Below are 22,069 nucleotides of genomic sequence, written 5' to 3' on the forward strand. Positions count from 1 at the left end.
AATAGCCCCCCAGCAGCACACTACACACCCCTTCTTCCCCACTGAGCTGTGGAGTGATCTCCAGGGTTCCCTTAATTGGGAGCTTGTCTAGGCTGTATTATGGCTGATGCTCCTGAACAGGAGAGTCATAGCAGCTGAGCTGCGTCTTCTTGTTTCTGCATCCAAGAGTACCGACAGCAGAGCAGCAGTTGTCCCACCCCTGAACCAGCTCATCAGGTGAACAACTGCCTGTCAAGGATCCGCGACGCTGGTAACTTTGGATGACAGGGGTACAGGGGCGGATCCAGGAAAAAATTACAGGGGGGGGGCACCATGATTGACATGTGTGGTGTGGGGGGGGTGCCAACTGTGTGAGGGAGTGTGGCCCATGTGCTCACTGTGAATATAGGGTCCGTATATATAGATAATTGTATCATATACAACAATATATATGGTATATAGTTCTACTTTTACTTTGAGCAGCTCAGTGGATTAATGGGCATATTCAATTAGCGGCGAAAAGTCAGTTTCTGCGGAAAAGTATTGCGAGTGACGTCATTTCGCCATGTGAAAAGTTTCCTCCGTATTCAGGGCCTGATTCAGAGCCGGACGCTCTTTGAGAGCGCTCGCTCTGAATCAGGGCGTCCCTTTTTTTTTTTTAAAGACAGCCTCCTGGCCGCTCGCATAGCTGTGGAAGACCACCCACAGCTTATGCGAGCGGCCAGGTGATGGTCGCGATGGTCAAGACCATCGTGCTTGCGACGAGACCCTTGTGGTAGGGTCTCGTGGCCGCAAGCCCCAGTGGACTTCCTACTCTAATAGAGCAGGAAGTACACCTACTGACATCACGAGTGATGTCAGTAGGGCCGCCCACAAACGGCAGGCATTCCTGCAGGAACGCCTCCGTTTGCCCAGCCAACCCCCCCTGCCCGCCTCCAAAACAGGGCAAGCTGCCCCGCTTTGGTGCGAGACCCGTAACGACGGAGCGCCCGTCGCTGGCCGGGTCTCACGCATGCGCACGCCGGAGCCGGCTCCAGCGTGCGCAGGGGGGGACCATTGACCTGCTTGCGAGTGCTGTGCACTCACGAGCAGGTCTGAATCAGGCCCAGAATTCCATAGACTTTTCGCCGCTGCGGAAAGTCAATGTATTGGAATAGGCGAAAAAGTTCCGCCTATTAATAGGTGTTTTGGGGTGCAAAGTAGCGAGAACCCCCCTGCAAGCTTGGGACAGATCCGCAAAGGTAAACTGCATCAAAAAAAGTTTAAAAAAATACTTTAGATCACCCCAAAAATTTACTTTAATTTTGGGGGCGAAAAATTCGAAATTTGGGGGACAAACTTAAAAACTAGCGAAATAGACTCCAAGGGGGTCCCCAAGTATGTCCCAGGTGTTTTTAAGATTGCGGCAGGTGGATATTTTACGTTTTTTAAAACTTCACTTTAGCAACTTTAAAATATGCTAGCACCCATTTTCATGTACCCCAAATTGCTGGGACTAGTTATTTTCACCAAAAAAAACCTGTTAACTTGTACCCGCTCCACCCCCCTCTTGATGCCCCTGTGTACGGCGCATGTGATGTATTGTTACATCGCTTGACACATCGTTTGGTCACACCGTCGTATGGTGTGTACCCAGCTTTAGAGGCCATTTTCTGCTCCTGTTAAAATATATCATTGATTACAATCTGTCACATGACCTCAATAACAGCACTAATATAGATATGTTTTATTAATACAGAATACTAACAATTTATTAATATATTGTTTTAAGAAACAAGTGGCCCTGTGTGCAATACCCGCTAGTACCCTCCCCCTTTTTGTTGTGTCTCCATTTCCCCTCGCCTCCCCAAAAAAACAATCAATCAATCAGTAGTTTATAATAAAATAAAAATCTGAATTTACTTAAAAGTTCACGTTAGCATTAGCAGCACAAACCTTTATCAGTGAGGGTCCGAGGGACAGGAGCCAGGAGATGCAAGAATAAACTATATTAATAAGTAGGCTATGAGCTGTCAATCACTGACAGTCAATGCACATCATTTCTGCACTGATTGTCAACAAGTGACAGCTCTGTATCAGTATATGTATACAGTAGTTTCTTCTTGCTGCAGTGGCTGTCATCTCTGTCAGGCTGACCTTGGACCCCAGCCCTGCTGTGCTGTGTTGTGTGTGGGTGCGGAGCCGTGGTGCTGTGTGAGGGGGCGGAGCCGTGGTGCTGTGTGTTCTACAACAGAAGCAGCACTTGCCGGGGCTTCTCCTGAGTGTTTGCTGCTCTCTGTGCCTGTCGCAGACAGCAGTTCCAGTGGCTGCGCCGTGGCTCCTCCTCTACTCATGACAGGCGGCTCCTAATCTCATCAAGGGTGCGCGGCATAATGTCACATAAAAGTCAGGAAGGCAGCTGTTGCCAAGCCGACAGACTCAGTACTATGCTGTAGTCCTGTAAAGTAATTTTTTAAAAAAGTGCCCAAGAATGACAGGGGAGGTGCCTCAGTGCCACCCTCCTGAGTCCGCCACTGCAGGGGTATGACTCACTCGGTATCACTCACTCAAATCCGGCGCCGGGCGTGAGCCAATGAGAAGCTGACACTTGGTAGCTTCTCATTGGCTGGAAAGCAGCGTCTGGCTCGCAGCCGAGCCAGTCTTAAGAAGCTTCCCATTCTTGATTGGCAGCTGGTCTACGAGCCAGGATTGGCTGGCGACCAGTGCCAACTTTGAACTGCAGTGCGGGACCCGATGCTAGTCCCAGCTCAGTCCCAGCACTGACTGCCGCTTGTTGAGATGTGTCCCCAGCGGGACACATCTTACACAATGCTGCTGCTGTTCCTGCGCTATGGGATCCCATACTCGATCCCAGCGCTGGGGTGCGATCGCTGGGCCGGCGGGTCCCCACAGCAGTCGCACCCTCCGTAGTTAGGGCGGACTCAGAAGCGCCCTCCAGTGGCCGGCGCCCCTAGGCAGCTGCCTAAGCTTGCCTAGTGGAAGAGCCGGCCCTGGCCGCAGCAGTGCATGTTGGAAGATTTATTGGTCACAATACTCTATGCAATTATCGGCCTATTCCACCGATAATCTACATATTGGGCTCATAATTGCATAATTTATGCCCGCCATAACATACAATATTAAATTAAACCAACCAGATACAATTTCCAACATCTATTCATCCACAAATAATATGCAAATTTTACCTGCAGTCATTCCATCAATGCACGCACGGACTCCACGAAGGCTGCAAAATGAAATATTATATATTATATAGGGCTAACAATTATTATTTAACTTTAAATCCTGACTACATGTCTTTAGTGCATATTGATGTTATTTCATCTACCATGATTGAATATTGTGCTAGAAATTAATATAATCCCATCCATCTTGACCAAATATTGTTCTAGAAACTGATATTACCGTACCTACAATTCTCTGACCATGCATTCTGCTAGAAATTCATATTCTCATATACTGTACGAATCGGTCCAGTTGTAAATAGTTTATGCACCATTATTTGTGCTGGGTTACCTGGGGAATTGGGTCTAACGGGAACCTTGGAATTCACTAGGAATCCCCTGCAAAAGAAGTGATGGACATTAGCCCAGGGAACTCTGCTCATGGCTGCTACTGATGAAGAGGAGGAGGATCAGAAACTGGTGAGGGGCTGGCAGCACTTTGTCATAGTCCATATAGATTGGCCCATTTCTACCCACTGTACATTCTTGGGAATTGCTCCAGGATCTGCTCAACGATTTCAGTTTGTGGATTGTGTACTTAAAAAAAAAAAGTTGCTACCTACAGCATAAAATTAAATGTTTTGTTTTGGAATATATTGGTCAAGAATGATTCACTACAGTTTGTGGGCCGCACCATAAGACCATTGCACACCCGTTTTATGCTACATAGAAGAATTTTAAATAAATATCCAGACAAATTACATTATATCAGAATGGTTCTCTAAAAAATGCTTCCATCAAAGGAATTGAGGGCATGATTCACTACCTTAAGCAATTACATATGCAATAGCAATTACGCACGCAGTTCAACTACGATAGTATGCTAATACATTGCGATCGCCATGCCCTCGCAGCACTTCCCAAGGAGGCCCACTATACTCAGCACACATCCGTAATGTTTAGCAAGCCTGCAAAACCATCGGTACAATTGAGTACCATCGCAGCCTCGCGCACATCAGAAATTGCTAACAATGCACACTATGAGATCTCAGACTGCGTAGGCCATCGCAGTGGATAATTTATGCACGCCCCAGCAACGGCGTTCAAATGCACTGGCACACCACCGTTCGCCTCCCCACAGTCCCGATAATAATTAGCCGATTGGGTGCGTAATCGCAGTTGCGTAAGGTAGTGAATCAGCCCCCGGGAACATTAAAGTGACCAATAGGGGAGGAGATCGCTGTAGCCTTTTCTGTAAGAGAGAAGCCTATTGGATTTTTTGGCTACAGATCCTCACCCGTTTGGGACTGAATGACACTATAGAATTAAACAATCTCTAGGAATTTTAATTACTAGGATATTGCTTGATGTCTGGAATTAATTTTATGTTTTTGTTGAATTTTCTTCTCTCGACTACTAATTATATATATATCGCTGAACATCAAAACAAATTATATTTTCATTGAACACTAAAACATATCTTCTCCACTATTTTATTAATGACCAGCCCCATGGAATGGGCAGGTTCTCCATCTGAATATGAGTATGCGAGCGGTCAGGGGCGTTTCTAGAGAGGAGGGGGCCCGTGTGCAGTCTCCGACACGGGCCCTCTCCTCTCTCTCCGGTGAGTTGTGCGCGGCCAGCGCCGAAGTTATAGACTCTGGGCACTAGGGTGTGCCCAGAGTCTATAGAGTTTGCACAGGTCACCAGGAAAATGGGTGTGCAGTGCGGGGCCCCCCTGGACCCAGGGGCCCGTGTACCCCGCACACCCTGCACCCATTGTAGATACGCCCCTGCGAGCGGTTCAGCGTCTTTGCACTTAACCCCATGCAACGACACTCCCAGACAGGCCCGGCATGGATGGTGGACTCGAGTTCATTCCTGAGTGGGTGGTGAGCAGTATTGCCGATGGAAATTTTGCATGGAATCATGTGGTAACCAGCCTACACTGTCCTATACTTGGTACTACACCTGTAACTGAGGGTCCTTTTAATGTTTTTATGCAATTAAAACATTTATGCACTATGGAGCGCCCCCTATCTTTCTTTTTAATTTAGTGATATATATTTATTATATTAACAAGTATATTGGCCCCGGCATATGCTATCACCTCCCCAGCTTTGCTCCACCCTGCCCCAGCAGTGTTGCAGCTGCTTGTACTGTTCTCACCCGCCTCCCTCTGATACTAGGCAGGGGAATAGCGAGGGTGGTTCCAGTGGAGCATGAGCTCTGGGCGCCAAAATGGACAGAGGGCGCCATTCAGGTTTCCCGGGAATTCTTGGGGCGCTGCACAGTATGACGGCCGCCTGTTAGTTTTATCTCGGTTTCTTTGCTCTATATCCTAAATAAGTTACAGATTGGAGATCCGTTTCTAGATTTCATGCTCCCTCAAGCTGCCCAGATTGTCTCCCCTCCGGCCCCCCCTCCTCTGTGATCATCTTCTGTCACCTCTCCTTTACTGTCAGATTAATTACATTCACTTCTCACCTCTTTAATTCCCTCCCCTATCTACCATGGGATCGGCTCTTTGCCCCTCCCCTCTCCGTTCTTATTGGCTTCTGTCACCACCCCTCTCCTTTTCTTATTGGCAGGTATGAGTTTTAAAAAAAACTCACTGCTTTGCTATGTAAAGTAATGAGGTGTTCCTAGGCATGACCACAAAATGTTATTTAAAAGATCTTTTAAAAGATACTGGGCTCTATTTATTAACATTATTTTTACTAAAATAAAGTGAAAAAGGGTGTTTTCACACCCTTTTCACATTATTTTAGTTTCACCTGAATTTATTACAGGGCAATTGGAGTAGAATTAGTAAAATTCTACTCCAACCCCCAGTATCACTTATTTTTAGTAAAGCAGATCGCATTTCCCATAATTGTAATGGGAAATGTGATCTGTGTGAAAGTTACTACAAATAAATTGTAAAAAAATACCGGGGGAAGCCCTGTGATAATAACGCCACCTGGAGGTGGCGTTATCCAGGGTCTCCCCCGGTTACCGGGCTCCCACTCTGCTCTAACAGGGAGAGTAGAGGCGGGAGCCGGTACCAGTATTCAGCTATGTGGTCTAAATAGACCGCAAGCTGATTGCTGTAAAAAAAAGAAAAAAAAAATTAAACATTTTTTTTTTTACTTACCTGAATCCAGGGACCGGTGATCGGGCCTCCGGTGATGGCTCCTCTCCGGTCAGCTGGTCTCCCACAGTGCACTGGGGCCCGGTCATCAGGTGATCGGGCCCCAGTGCAGTATGGGAGATCACCTGATCGGGAAGCCCGGAGAAGACCACTGGAGGCCAGGAGGATGCAGGTAAGTATAATGAAGGGAGGGGGGGGCCGCGGGGGGGGGGGAGGGGGGGTCGCGGGGGTCTGCGATCGCGGGGGACGGGTCTTAGCGCCGGGGGGCGGGGCTTAGCGTCGGTGGGGGGTAGTAGCAGTGGTCGGTCGGCGCATGCGCGGGCTCTTAGTTGCGGTATTTTTTCCGAAAATACCGCGACTAGAGTGCGGATGGGATCCGCAGGGACAGAGCTTTATCGCAAGCTCTGTCCCTGCAAGGGATTTATAGTAAATCCATGTGATATTGCCTGAATTCGCAATGCGAATTCACTCGGTAATATCACACTACAATCCGCATTCAATATGCGGATTGTAGTAAATAGAGCCCACTGTATTAGGAGACCTGGAATGATAGTGGTAGACAGAACATGGTTAGTTGTACTCACATTAATATAGGTGCAATGTATATTAGTGAAGTAGGAGCATAGCTGAGAATGGAGCTTCCCATAGGTGATCAGAATATATAATACTATCTCCTCTATTGACTAATAACAATGATGCAAATGAGATAAAAGCTAGATTCTAGGTGCTATACATAAAGAAAGCAGTGCCAAAGCAGCTACCCCTTAATGTCAGACAGTGCATTACCGAAGCATTCTATTCCCCCAATGGGACCTCAACACCCAATGTGATACTGCCACTGTTTGCTGTTTTTATATTCACTTCAGTATTCCCCCGCAGGCTGGCCATACCCCACTGGCACAGTTGAGTACAGGGAGGGGGCGCTACGACATGCACTTTCTCCGGGCGTCATGGTTCCACACTGCTCCTCTGATACTAGGTACCCCGTTCCCGGCGTCTAGTCCTCCTTTGCTAGGTCTGTTCCTTCGCCCTAGCAATGGGAGCGGTCAGGGCTCACACATCGGCATACACTCCGTGTGCATTGAGGAGACGGGACAGACCGTAGGAAATTATTATAACAATATATACAGGAGGAATAGGGCTCACCTCTGTCTGCTTGAAGTTGGCTTAAATCCAGCAATTCCACAAACACTGGACGGGAGGCGAATGCTGCCAGCAAGGTCACTTCCAATACCAAGAATTGAACCTCCACCACCAATCAATGCCCCCTCCCCACCGGAAGATCCTGATACCCCCTTGGCTCTGTTATGGGGGTTTAGTGTGTGTCCGTATATTGGGTTACTGGTTTCACAGCTACAGTAGGAGAAAGCGGTAGAGAGTATTATGTAATAGTACATAGCATTGGAATAAATTCCTAATACAGAAAATGTAGATAATGGATGCGTGATTAGAATATTCAGCAAAGGATGGAAATTATATATTATGTACATATAAGAGTTTCACATAACAAGAGTAGATTTTACAGTCCAGTGTTCTCCATGTGCAGACTGTTGGTAAAGAGTTGTGTATGCATTACCTTACCCATGATCCTCTGCCAGTAGTGGATGGACATGTGTAAATCCTGTTCAAATCCCCTTTAACCGGGTATACACTAGATGATATTGTGGATCGGACTATATATCGTCCACATCGGGCAGTGTGCATCCACTATGTCACTGACGATGCTGGCTCCTGGGCATCGGCAGCGTAGTCACCCATCGGACCTGCATGCAGGTCCAACAGGCAATATCGTCAACTGGGGGCCATGCTGCTGAATGGCCCCCGAAGTCACTCCCGGCATACTCACTTGCCGATGTCAGAACTGCCACCTGGATCCGCCTTACTTGACATCGGCTGGGTACTCATCGTTAAGTGTGTAGCCAGCATAAGACTGAGCACTGCTTAGTGGACTGTGCCCCATAGTAAGGGTGACTGTTAGCTGCACTCCAGGGCAAGAAACAATAAATGATCTTTCCAATCCCATGGGATCTATGTGTGAAGAGTGTGAGATAATAGAAGTGCAATGAATTGAGTTTAAGTAGTTTAAAATCCAACCCCAACCAAACTACTAAGAAGTCTATATCAGTATGATCAGTGCCTCAATGGAGTTCAAGCCCAACAGGATAGTTCTGACCTTGTCTGACTGGATGGACGAGGAGATGAGGACTAATAGTACAGATACAGGACCCGAATATAAGTCACACTCAGGTCCAAATGCGACCACATTCAGAATATTGACTGTGTATGGGCAGTCAGCTACATATCACGAGAATCAGGCTTACAGAGAGAGAGCAGCAGATACGAGATACAATAAGCAGAGTTTCAAGTGGGAGATGAGCTGAGCTAGACACATGTGGAACTACAGCAGTGTTTCCCATCCTCAGTCCTCAGAGTTCCCTAACAGTACGTTGTACAGACTAGAAGATCTGGAAAACATGCACTGTTGATGGTCCCCGAAGACTGAAGTTGGGAAACTTGAACTATAGAGATACTGGGGCTGATGTAGATTTGGACACATTTTGTGCAGTTTGCATGGGATGAGTCTGAGCCACGTGGAACACTGACTAGGCAGCTAGGTACACTGCCATCGAGCACCCAGATCACATAGACCTGGGGATAGGAACTACCAGCAGAAACAGCAGAGACTTCTTGAATTTACCATAAAAGAGTCTGAGGAACATTTGTCTTGGCAAACACAATGGCTCCTTGTTTCTTAAAAACCTTTACCGGGACGCTGTCCTCTTCCTCCACATCATCGAGGTACTGCACAAGGCCGCAAGTGGAAGGATGGCCCTGAAAATCCAACAAAGGTGCTGTTAAAAGGGCGTCCGTGATTCACAGGTGAATCAGTTTGAGCCTTTTATTAAAGGTTCTATTCATGGGGCGTGGCCTGGAAGCCGAGGAGGAAAGCTGCATGGAGTCGGGGCTCCGCTACGACTGAGCCTGCTGATCCAGTCCCTCCGGCCGTGCGCGGTGCTTCTTGGCTCTCCTACCGCCACAAGCCATCTCTGCCCCCAAGGCGGGTGTTCCCATTGCCTAGCGGGATCCTGGTTCCCGGACTCGGGCTGCCGGACCTCGCGGCCTACTGCAGACGCGGTGCGTGGTGCTGGATTCCGGCCCTCGCCTCCCGGCTCCTGCATCGCGCCTGGTCCACTGCCAAACCCCGCGACGCTGGCTCACAGACAGTCAGCTGGTGGGTGCGAGCAGCAAGGGGAACACACAGGGACGCCGCTGGACGGGTCCCCGCGACCGCACATCATAATTGCAGAAGGCAGACGCTGGCTCCTTTCAAGGTCCTTTTACAGACGGCGCCATTTTGCAGACACTGCATATACAGGAGACAAGGTACTGTGTGTTACCAGTTAAAGCCCTATACTGGAGAACGTACAGCTGCTTATAAACAGAAGTCTTGCAACTCTATACTTCTTTTGAATCCCCAGCTATAGCTGATGATAAATTTGGCAATATTTATGTACATATCCTTTACTCTGGGGAATAGTTACAGTGCCAGCTTCTACCACCAGATGGTGCTCCAGCCCTATTTTTCAAGTTACTTCACAATTATTTGAAATGTAAAGGATCTCCTGTCTGTGATCACAGCCATTTCTAAGCAACACACTCCTCAGTATTATCATAACCTGGTGAAAATTAAGACCAATCTCTACATGGATAAGTTCATGGCTTCACAGCCCACCCCCAAGGCAAATCGAGCCAGGGGTAGTAGCAAACGTACAGATCAACCTACAGACCCTGTGGAAAACATGCCACACACACATAGTTCCGAACCCGCTACTACCCATAACACAATGGGCCCGGTTCCTGCTCCTCTCTCATATGCAGAGATAGTTAGAGCCATTAAAGAAACAGTGGAACCACTACTGCAAAACCAAGCGGATAAATTCATGGGGGCACTGGCGGATATTAAGACGCAAATGTCCTCTGTCTCACAACAAGTGCGTGAAAATGAAAACAGGATCGGAGTCAACTTTCATGAACTTTCGGAACTAAAACAACAAGTTGCTACCATGTCGACCACACAACAACAATTACTATCCAAGGTAGACGATCTGGAAAATAGGTCCAGACGCAACAACCTGCGACTTCTGGGTCTTAAGGAAACGATTAAAGGCAACGATCTCACTAAATTTCTTCAAACCGATCTCCCTGAGCTACTCGGCATCTCGGCTGAACTGAATAACTTTGAGATAGAACGAGCACATAGATTAGGTCCCTTTCGCGATTCTAACATCTCACGCCCTAGAGCTGTTATCTTCAAGTGCTTAAATTTTCGTCACAAGGATCTGATATGGTCAACTGCTCGACAGAAGGGCCCTCTTCAGTGGGATGGCCAACGTATCCTCTTGTTCCAGGACTACTCCGCGGAGGTTGCCAGAGCACGCAGAAATATGTCCCCTGTCTGCTCTCAGCTCATCCAATCAGGGACTCGCTTCGCGCTCTTATTCCCAGCTAGACTTCGCATTTTCTCATCTCAAGGCCCTAAAGATTTCACAGAAGTTGCTGACGCCCAGGCTTTCCTTAACGAAGTAAAAGAGTCCTCGGACCCCTCCACGATGGACCATAATGATTGATTACGGGAAGATGTCCCATACCTATTTTGATGCCTTTACCAGGTTTTACCCTTTTCTTCAAAAATATGTTTATAATCTGATTTAGGGTTATAATTACATATATACTTGTGACGTTGCTTTATAGTTATTATTAAGACTATTGTCTTTTATTTATTTTTTTTCCTTTTCAATAGGCTGAGATCAATGACTATAGTTTTGGTTATATGTTTGCATTTGATTCGCAATCTATGCATATCAGCGTCTTTCTTTATTTTCTTTTTATGTCTATGTCCATTTGTTTATTTGTTTCTTTATACTGTATGAATCACGAAGCTCATGCCCTTCATAGCTTATTTATGACTTATACTAGAGCCGACATTCATATTATTATGAACCTACCTAACACCAACCGGTATTATGGGGAGTATATTAACATTTATACTACATTTTTTTACTATTTGCATTACCTAATTTCCACACCTTGTGATGCATTCCCACCTTAGGTTTTGCACCTGGAATGTCAGGGGGATTCACTCACCAGTGAAAAGAAAGCGCATATTGACATATCTTAATAAGCTTAAATCCGATATCACTTATTTACAGGAGACTCATTTAACTCCCACAGAACACGCCAAGCTAAACACACTGCACCACCGGGTACTGGCGTCATCATCATTTGGTTCTAAATCACGTGGAGTGGTAATCCTAATACGCAAGGGTATTCAATTCGATATTCACTCCTCTGATGTGGACCAAGAGGGCCGATACATTCTTATGGATGTCACGCTAGACGGCACTAGATATTGTTTGTGTAATGTCTATGGTCCCAATATATATGATAAATCTTTTTTCTTAGGATTGATTAACAAATTATATTCTTTTGCAGATTCTAAGATTATATTAGGGGGTGATTTCAATCTGGTCGCTTCCCCAACCTTAGATAGGAAAACTTTCTCTCATTCCTCCCCCAAACAACCAAAAATAGGTTTAAATTATATAGCCAAAGAATTGAATTTATTAGATGTGTGGAGAATGAGACACCCCACTGATCTGGAATACACGTACTACTCAGCCACTCATAACGCCTTTTCTAGGCTTGATTATTTTTACTTATCTAACTCAATATCCCCAATGATTATCGATACATCGATTGAAACTATAGCTATTTCGGATCATGCGCCGGTGTGGGTGGATGTACAGGGGAAATTCCTTTTGGGTTCATACTCCCAATGGCGATTTCCGGCAAAATTAGCCTCATCCCTTAAATTTAAGTCAATGCTAGAGTCTGCTTGGGCCAATTACGAAATGAACAACCAAATACATAAAGATAACCCAGGTTTATATTGGCAAACTGCTAAGGCGGTGATTAGGGGGGAAATTATCTCCTTTATGACAAAATATAAGGCTGAACAGGACGCCACTTATAGATCTGCACAGACGGCCTTAACATCCGCATTTCAAGCTCTAAGAGCTTCACCCTCACCGGTGACTAGAGCCGCATATGGTGAGTGCAGGTTACACTTTGATCAAATCCTCACTCAAATGGATGATAAATATGTATACTCAGGTAAATTACATTTCTTTCGATACGGCAACAAACCTAGCCGACTCCTATCAAACATGCTGAGAGGTACCAAGCCACATAATAATATTGCAGCTCTCAAAGATGAAAGCTCTGCCATACAATACAATGGCAAAGATATCGCGAATATCTTTTTCCGTTACTACCAAAACCTCTATTCCCAAGACCCAATAGATATCACTAAAAAGGAGGCTTTTTGGGAATCACACACCCTGCCACAGATTTCATCTGCACAGGCTGATATATTGATTGGCAAAATTACACATGAAGAGGTAGATCAGGCTGTTAAATCTCTCAAGACGTTCAAGGCCCCAGGCCCAGATGGTCTGAGTGGGGAGTTTTTCAAAATATTACGTCCCCAAATCACAGAGACTTTAACTAATGTATTTAACTCCATAATGGATAGTAAAATAATCCCTCACTATTTTAATTCGGCCATTATAAAAGTTCTGCCGAAGTCAGGCAGAGACCCCCTTTTGCCTTCATCATATAGACCCATTTCTCTACTTAACGTAGACTATAAATTATTGACAAAAATTTTAGCAGAGCGGTTGAAGTTGATTCTCCCGTCTATCATACACCCGGACCAAACCGGGTTTATTTGTGGCAGAAATTCTGTCACAAACATTAGGAAAGTCCTTACGGTGCTGCAGTCTCTGCATATGGGCGAGACGGGTGATCCCAGGTTCTTGTTGTCTTTAGACGCAGAAAAAGCGTTTGATCTGGTAACCTGGGATCACCTGTTTGAATCTCTGCGTCGGTTTGGTATGCCCACCCTTTTTGTTGAGATCATACGATCCTTATATACTTCTCCCCTTACTCAGATTTTCACTAATAGATATTTATCACCTGTATTCTGTACACAGAGAGGGACGAGACAGGGTTGCCCGCTTTCTCCACTTTTGTTTGCAATTGCGCTAGAACCATTGGCAATAGCAATAAGACAGGAAACGGAGGTAAAGGGTATTACTATCAGAAACCAAACATGTAAATTGTCTTTATTTGCAGACGATATGATGCTTTTTATATCTGACCCCCTACGATCCATCCCTACACTTCTGGATCTAATTACCACATTTGGATCATTTGCAGGTTATCGCATCAATGTGAGTAAATCTGAGTTGCTCCCTATTGATGCAGCTACTTTTTTAGCTACACATCCCCACATAGCCTCTCTTTTCACAATTGCAACACATAAATTAAAATACTTAGGTATATTTATACCAGCTCAATTATCCTCTCTATATGCTTTTAATTTCTCTCCATTGCTAAATAGATTAAACTCCCAACTCCAGAATTGGAAAGATCTTAAACTCTCTCTACTCGGACGAGTAACTGTAATAAAGAGTGTGGTGTTCCCGAAACTAGCCTATCTTTTACAAACTTTACCCATTACTTTAACAGGAGTGGATGTACTGAAGTTTACGCAGATCTTTTTTAAATTCATTTGGCAGTACAAGAAACCCAGAATGCCGCGTTCCCGAGCTTACCTATTGAAAAAAAATGGAGGGCTGAGCATCCCAAGCATCTCTGCATTTGCAAAAGCTGCCATATTCCGATATATAACTGATTGGTTATTACATACCGATCACTATACTAATCCTGACTTGGAGGAAGCATTATTTCACCCATATGCCCCAGCAGCCTTGTTACACACCCCTAAAATACACATTCCTAAGATATTTCGTTCTAATATTTTATTCTGGGACACTTACACTACGTGGTTGAAGGTTAATACACATTTGGGGAAAAATCCTTTTTCATCCCCGTACATCCCCTTATGGGGTAATCCCTGTTTTCCCCCTTCACTTGACATTCCTCTTTTTAAAATGTGGAATCAAAAGGGAATCATGTCCATCAAAGATGTATTTGATCCGGGTGGCAATTTGCTCTCCTTTGTACAATTACAGGATAAATATGACATCCCTCGTACACAATTTTTTATGTTTCTACAAGTACGTCATTTCATTCAATCCTTAGATAATCCTTTATGGACCTCAATTAACACAGATACAATGGGTCGCATTCTACTCTTATGTCGCTCAACCAAATTCAGAATAGCTCATTTATATAAATACCTGATTGAAATTCCTATACATGCTTGGGCACCAGTTGCGGAAGCTTGGCACACAGAGATACCCGAATTATGTGACTTGGAGCCATTTGTTGCGAATCTGGATTGTGTTTTACCCTGCCTTAAGTCAGCGAGACTTCAAGAAATTCATCTTAGAATTTTAAATCGTACATATATGTCCCCGGCCCAACGGAGACATTTTGTGCCACTGGAAGAGGGAAATTGTGTGAAATGTGACTGCTCTAATGCCTCTCTCTCGCATAACCTCTGGTACTGCAGAAAGATCCATAGATTTTGGAATAAAATTTTGTGTTATCTAAATAATACGATACATCTTAAATTGTCCAAAAATGCGGCAGCTCTTATTTTCGCAGAATTTTCAATATGGGAGTCTGAGTCCTCCTTGGGCCCATGGAAACCTGCTCTGAGAGTCATGGTTACAGTAGCTAAACAACTTATCCTTAATTACTGGATCTCAAAATCAGCACCTACACTAATGGAATGGAAAACTGCGCTGCTGGAGGTAATTTATGCGGAGAGACGTATGGCTATCTTTAACATCGAAAGAGGGGTACGGATTTTTTCCAAAAAATGGGAACCATACATACAATGTTTACCGGTCCAGATTCAGAATAACATATGGAAAGTCTTTGATCACACGGAATGGTTTATGCTAAGAAATATCACTTAAAATGCCCCTATTTGTGCTATTTATATGTAGCTCTCTGTGAATCCCCCCAGACAAGGTATCTCTCACCTTCTGTCAGTGATTCCCCCTCTATTTCTATTTCACCTTTCTTTCTTCTTCTGTTTCTTTTATCACTTTATTCTAACTCTCCCCCCCTTTTTTCTAATATAATTCTGCATTGATGTAGATTATATTGACGCAACGATTGACTGATATACCGAAGTTGATGTGATAATTGGTTAACTCAGAATTCAATTGCTGCTTACACTGGCTCTATAAGTTGCATAGTTTGAGTGACATTGATTGTATATTTACTTGCATTTCTATACGGTGTACTATATTAATTTTTTTTATACAGTATTTGTAATTTTGTAATTTTCTACATTATATTATATTCAAGTACTTTGTTTCTTTGTACTTTGACATAATTTCAATCTATATTTGTACTATTTTCCAAAAAAGTTTGAAAAGATTAACAGTAGTTTGTATATTGTTTGTTCCAAGAAACAGACTAGTCGTTTATCAGACAATTTTATTTTCTCTAATTCTTGGATTGTGCAATGTATAACTGTTTTATTGCTGTTCAATAAAAAGATATTTAAAAAAAAAAAAAAGGTTCTATTCATTATCACTTATTTCTACAAAAGCAGGTGAAAATTGACATTTTCACCTGCTTTTGTAGAAAATAAGTTTTCAGGCCATCCATCAAAAAGGTAATGCAGGAGACATCACAGATATGTCCTGCTTACCCTCCTCTCGGGGAATGGCCCGCTGTCCCCATACACTAGTATCACATCTATCTGCTACTTACCTTCCTTCCTCTCGCGGAATGGCCCACTGTCCCCATATATTAGTATCACAGATATCTCCTGCTTACCCTCCTCTTGGGGAATGGCCCTCTGTCCCCATACACTAGTATCACATCTATCTCCTACTTACCTTCCTTCCTCTCGCAGAATGGCCCTCTGTCCCCATATACTAGTATCACAGATATCTCCTGCTTACCCTCCTCGCGGGGAATGGCCCGCTGTCCCCATACACTAGTATCACATCCTCCCGGGGAATGGTCCGCTGTCCTCATACACTAGTATCACATCTATCTCCTACTTACCTTCCTTCCTTCCTCTCATGGAATGGGCCGCTTTCCCCATATACTAGTATCACAGATATCTCCTGCTTATCCTCCTCTCAGGGAATGGCCCGCTGTCCCTATATACTAGTATCACAGATATCTCCTGCTTACCTTCCTCTCAGGGAATGGCCCGCTGTCCCCTTACACTAGTATGAGGAGACAAATTCATTGAGCGCCGGAAATACTATATTTTTGGAGCTTGCCTGCGGGAGCATTCACCATCTTCAGATGATATTTGCTCCTGCTCGCAGCGCACACCTCGCTCCTCCATATTGGAAGGAGTTCCGGGTTGCAAAGAGGGATCCGAAACCCCTGTTTGGCTGCTTCCGCCAGATGCCAGGGCTTTTGTGCGCAAGTGTGAACTCTAGTTCACGTAGGCGCACTAGTTTCACTGCTCCTAAAGACTCGGAGAGACAGGAGATTTTTGGATCAGCTGTCTCCTCATCGGAGCAATGATGATTTGCTTCGGCACTTGCTGCAAGTTGGATTGTTATATATTGGGTTATCTGATGGTATCATAGTGAGTGTGTACCAAATTATAATTTACAATTTTTACATTATTTAAGCACTAAGATCCTGATTCAGAATTTCCCTCAAGGCTGCCGAAGCCGCTGTCACATTGCGTGGTCTAAAATAAATGCAAATATTCTCCTGTATTCAAACCAAACCACCCCTATCCGTCTGTTGGTGACAGCAGTCGTCATCACTATCAACACGCATTAACACCAGCCCGATACCTGCACGTTCATTTGTGAATAGCCCACAATACAGCCTACATGCCCCCAGCCCCCTCCTCCCCCTGGGACACTCAGATGAGTGGTAGTGCAGTGCAGATGAGAATAGTCAGTAGCATGGGAGGGGGAGGAGGTGACAAAGTGGGAGGAGCACAGAAGCAGGGTTCCAGTCAATAGATAGATATCATTCTAACCTGCTACATGCTCCTTCCTCCCCGTCTACCCCATCTGTGTCACCCCTGTTTGTCTTCTCCCTTTTAGAGTGTAAGCTCTAACGAGCAGGGCCCTCTACCCTCTTGTGCTTCTCCTTACTTTAGTTTCATCTACTTCTTACTCACCACAAGGGCACCTAACACTTGGTTGCTTATGCTCTGTTGCTGAGCTGTAACTAGACTTTTTGGTGCCCTGTGCCAAAAAGCATTGGCGCCCCCCTCATTTTTCAAATAATGCACCCAAAAAAGGGCCATGGCTTCATGGGGAAGGGCCAGGGATGAGATAGGAGAGGCCAGGAGATGCTGGGGATGAAATAAGAGGAAGAATGATAATAAACAGAAATTTGACAGGCCCAAACAGCGCCCCCTGACCTGTGGTGCCCTGTGCGATGGCACCGGCCACACTACCCTAGCTACGGCCCTGCTCTGTTGCTTATCTGGGTGTTATGGTCGCTAATGTAGCAATATATATATTATCCATGTCCTGGTCCTGTATTGTATTGTTCTGTAAGTCGCTGGTCTACAATTTGTTTATGTACTTGGTAAGGCGCTGCGGAACATTTGTGGCACCATATAAATAAATTATAATAATAATAATAATAGCTATGAAAAAGGTTGACAATGTTAGACAGGCAATAGGTTGACAAGGACAAAAGGTCGACACAGAAAAGGTCGACATTGATAAAGGTTGACAAGGTCAAGATGTTGACACTAATATGGTCGGCACTTTTTTTTTGTTTAAGGTTAGACACTTTCCAGATGGTTAGGGATAGGCACTTGAAGGGACCGTTCGGGTTACGCACTTACCTCGACGGTTACGGTTAGGCACCATGAGGGAGAGTTAGGTACCAAGAGGAGGGTTACGGATAGGGTTTAGAAAATAAATGTCTACTATTTTTGTGTTAACCATTTGACCCTGTTGACATTTTGTACCTGTCGACCTGTGTTGACCTTTTGTCCCTGTCAACCTATTGTCTGTCTAACATCTGTTGTCTATCTTATTCTTGACTATCTTTTATACCAAGCCCAGGTGGCAGTCAGAGGAAGAGCAGAGAAGGTGAGAGGGAGTGTGTTCTGAGATGGGGTCGGAGATGTAGCAGCGGGAGGAGTGATGCCCTGTGACATAATATATAATATAATAGTTACCTGATAACCGACATGTTCCTTTATAGAGATGGGGATTCCGTACAGTGGACCCTTTTCCTCTTTCTCTAGAAGTCCTTTGAGCTGGGCCTCTATGTCCGGCATAAAAAAGGTCACGCAGTTCAGATTGTCATTTACTTCCAGCGCCTGTGTGAGAAGACATTAATCAGAGTCTAATGCGATCACTTTACTTATACATATCGCAGGGACGGGATCCTATCGGAGCCCCCTGTCCCTGTCTGTGAAGATTGATACTTCTGGATGATACTTAATTGTTATTGGCGCGAATAGCGGAGATAAGAAGTTATAATTATTGGGTCATAAGCCCAATAATGAATAAATGGGCCCCTTAATGAAGCAAAGAATGCTCATGTATCTTTGCTTCCCTTGTCTGCATAGTTACAGGTATTAGGCAGGCTTATGCTGTGTCCATGCAATAGATCAGTGCTGAATCCAATGCAACAAATGTATCTATAACTGTATTAGTGTATCATACGGATCCCAAAAATGGAGACTAAAAGCAATTGAAGGGATCTCCTCTCTGGTCCATATAGTCACTTGGAGGTGGTGGTGAGGGGGGAGGGGCAGTTCTTCATAGACGATTCCATTCCTATTAGGTGAGTTCTGGGGAATGGATGAACAGAGATGTAGTTACCTTGCCTGCTGTTTAAATCTCGGCGGAATATCGACAGCCGGCGCCCCAAACATAAGTATAGAGGGGCCTGGTTAGGTGTTAGCCGTGGGGGGAGGGTTAGGTTTAGGCACCACGGGGGGATAGGGTTAGGCTCTGGGACACACACACACACACAAAATCTCAGCTAGCTTAATATAGTTGTAGGATACAGACAGCGGCATCCCGACAGACTCCTGACACGTGCAGCCAGAGCCGGCCCTAACCAGTTTGATGCCCTAGGCAAGATTTTGGGTGATGCCCCTAGCACCATCGCTAGTTCCGCCTCTGACCCAGCACCCCTCTCCAAGCACAGCACCTATCAACCAGCAGCACACATGACAGCAGCAGTCAGCAACATCCATCACCCCATACCCATTGCAATCCTCATCCACAGACATTTTAGTGCCCTGTGCCAGCAAGAGCATTGGCGCCCCCACTCCCTTGTTTGTCTCAGGTTACAGGACTCCGCAAAGGTCCATTGTAGGAGGAGCTGCATCAACATCGACAGCCGCCCCGTTTGTAGCGAGCCCCAGAATGCAGTGCGCAGTGCCCCACCATCGACCCACTTGCGAGCGCACAGCAACTATTTGTAAGAGAACATAAGCTAATAGCTTTGCATTAAGTGCTATAGAATACAATTATACTTAACTTGCTGAGATGATGCTCCTTTATAGGCAAAAGTTTGACTGCATACCATCTACCAGTGTAAAGGCTCGGTGAATAATTCATAAAAGGATTTCGGTACTATAGAAGTAGAACATTGGTGCACAAACCACAGACCATGGAAAGCGTACAGCCTGTGGCCTATGGCCACCGCTGGAAGCCCGCCATCCTCTGTTCAGATCTACCCTGATTATATTAATAAGAGTAGGTCTGTCAGGCAGTCACTAGTTGGGCGCATCCCATCAGTAACTTGTCTGTAACAGGCAGCCTTTGCAGCAAATTAGATCAGTTGCCAGGTTGCAGAACTCAGTCTCACATTTGGCGATCTCACCAGACTGAGGGGTCTATTTACTAAGCAGTGTTAGGAGACAGAGTGAAAAGTGATAAGAAAGGGATAAGGTACCAGCCAATCAGCTCCCAACTGTCATTTTTCAAACACAGCCTGTGAGATGACAGTTGGGAGCTGATTGGCTGGTACCTTATCCCTTTCTTATCACTTTTCACTCTGTCTACTAACACTGCTTAGTAAATAGACCCCTAAGGCTCTGTTCCTGCACACGTGTGCATGGCATGCAGGATCATGGTAAAGAGCAGAGTCCAACCCGCGACAGACACATCCCGATGGACAGTGCCAGGCTGCACCAACCTTTCTGGACAAACGTATATATTAGCTTTTCTAATACCGGTATAAAAGACAGTCTAGGACGCACATGTAACATAACATATAAAAGTAGTTTATATAAAGCTGTTTAATTGTTTTTAGGCTTAAGATCATAGTGATCTGTGCAGTGATTCTCCCAAACTCACCTGCCTCAAGCAGGTCTATTGTCTGGTCGATATTTGGATGCTTCTCGGTCAAATTCAGAACCGACCGTTAGTAAATCTCCATCATCTATGTAAAGTTTTGATGGTCATTCCGATGTTCTAAACTGCTCTATAGTTACATTTTTGGCCGATTTGGCATCGATTTTGACTTCAATAAATCTCTGATTTTCAAACTAGCTACCAAATTGCACAAAAATGCTAAATTGCCCTTTAGAAAATTTACCCCACACAGTAATTTGCTGACAAAAGCCATAAACAGTAACCACAAGCCACCCTCAAACTTTAATCTCAGTTATCTGAAAGACAACAATATAAACACCTCTGATAGACTTTGATAGTATGTACCACCTTGAATCATTACACACTAAAAAAACAAAGAAGAACTCCCAATCTCACCAAAACAAAGGTACAGTAGAAGCACTTAAAGAATTTCAGAACAATAGAGAAATAACCATCAAACAAATGGAGCAGGGAGTTGTGATTGTGGATACACAGAGACAGTGGTGGGCTGGGCCGGGGGGCAGGGTGCCAGCTGCCCCCCGGGCCGGTACATATTGTGTGGCACTAGGGCCGCTGGCCGTAAGCTCCTTCCCGGAGTCAGCTGCTTCACTCACTCACCCTCCCCGTCACCGCACCACCTGATGAGGAAGCAGCTGAGACAGGAGCCAGCAGCATCCAATACATGCCCTGTGAGCCGAGAAGGTCTCACCCAGACGCGATCCATCTCCGCACTGCACCGACACTATGAGAGCCGCAAACCCCGGCCAATTAGCAGAGAAGATGGAGGCCAGGCTGTTTTTCTACAAACAACAGCCCAGGTGGAGATCCTGGAGACCTGGACCCCCGCTGCATCTCCTCCTGGACCGCAAGGTACAGTTAATAACTGGCTGCATGCAGTGACCCCTGGCTCCTCAGCTCTCATACTCCAAAGAGACCTGCTGCATAAGATCTTGCAATAAAGCTGTCAATCATTCACCTTGAACATGCAGCAGAGTGACTGTAATGCATACAGATGAGCAAGCATCTAGTGGTTATGCAAATTTTGGTACCATAAAGAGCCCCAGAATCATGTATTTGGTGACTGGCAGGGCTTTCTGGGACTTGTAGTTCTCCCGCAGTATGGGAAATGTAGTTAGCTGAAGCTTTGTCTTATTTCTAATCCTTCTTGAAAATAGACTTCTTGCACTCTACCAGACTGCCCTGAAGTGTGTTTGGTGTATCTGATGTTAAATGGCTGCACAGAGAGTGATTGGTGTTGCATTAAGTGAATTGTTTCCTTGGTCTGTGAGGAAATGGTTTCGATGACATGTCTCGGTAGTGCCATCATTTGAAGAGTAGCATGTGTTTTATAGTTGTCTGGCACCCATACACAAACCACCTCTGGCAGAATGCTGAATTTAGGGCCTAATTCAGCATGGATCGCAACTGCAACAGCATATGCAGATGGCTGATTGTTGCGT

General features: G+C 45.1%; 1 protein-coding gene across 1 annotated transcript in view; it reads right to left on the reverse strand.

Moving 5' to 3' along the window:
* The window catches only part of LOC148474671 (fatty-acid amide hydrolase 1-like), a 47,501-nt gene extending 26,168 nt beyond the window's left edge, over nt 1–21,333 (reverse strand). The window contains exons 1-5 of the mRNA XM_088458289.1: nt 21,319–21,333; nt 18,452–18,595; nt 8,975–9,108; nt 7,423–7,629; nt 3,165–3,205 (exon numbers count right to left, since the gene is read on the reverse strand). Coding sequence (XP_088314415.1) covers nt 3,165–3,205; nt 7,423–7,629; nt 8,975–9,108; nt 18,452–18,595; nt 21,319–21,333 — 541 coding nt within the window. The remainder of the gene's footprint in view (nt 1–3,164; nt 3,206–7,422; nt 7,630–8,974; nt 9,109–18,451; nt 18,596–21,318) is intronic.
* Between the last annotated feature and the right edge of the window lie 736 nt (nt 21,334–22,069).

This window comes from Taudactylus pleione, unplaced genomic scaffold, assembly GCF_031769625.1.
Source record: "Taudactylus pleione unplaced genomic scaffold, aTauple2 ptg000824l, whole genome shotgun sequence".
NCBI classification, from domain to species: domain Eukaryota; kingdom Metazoa; phylum Chordata; class Amphibia; order Anura; family Myobatrachidae; genus Taudactylus; species Taudactylus pleione.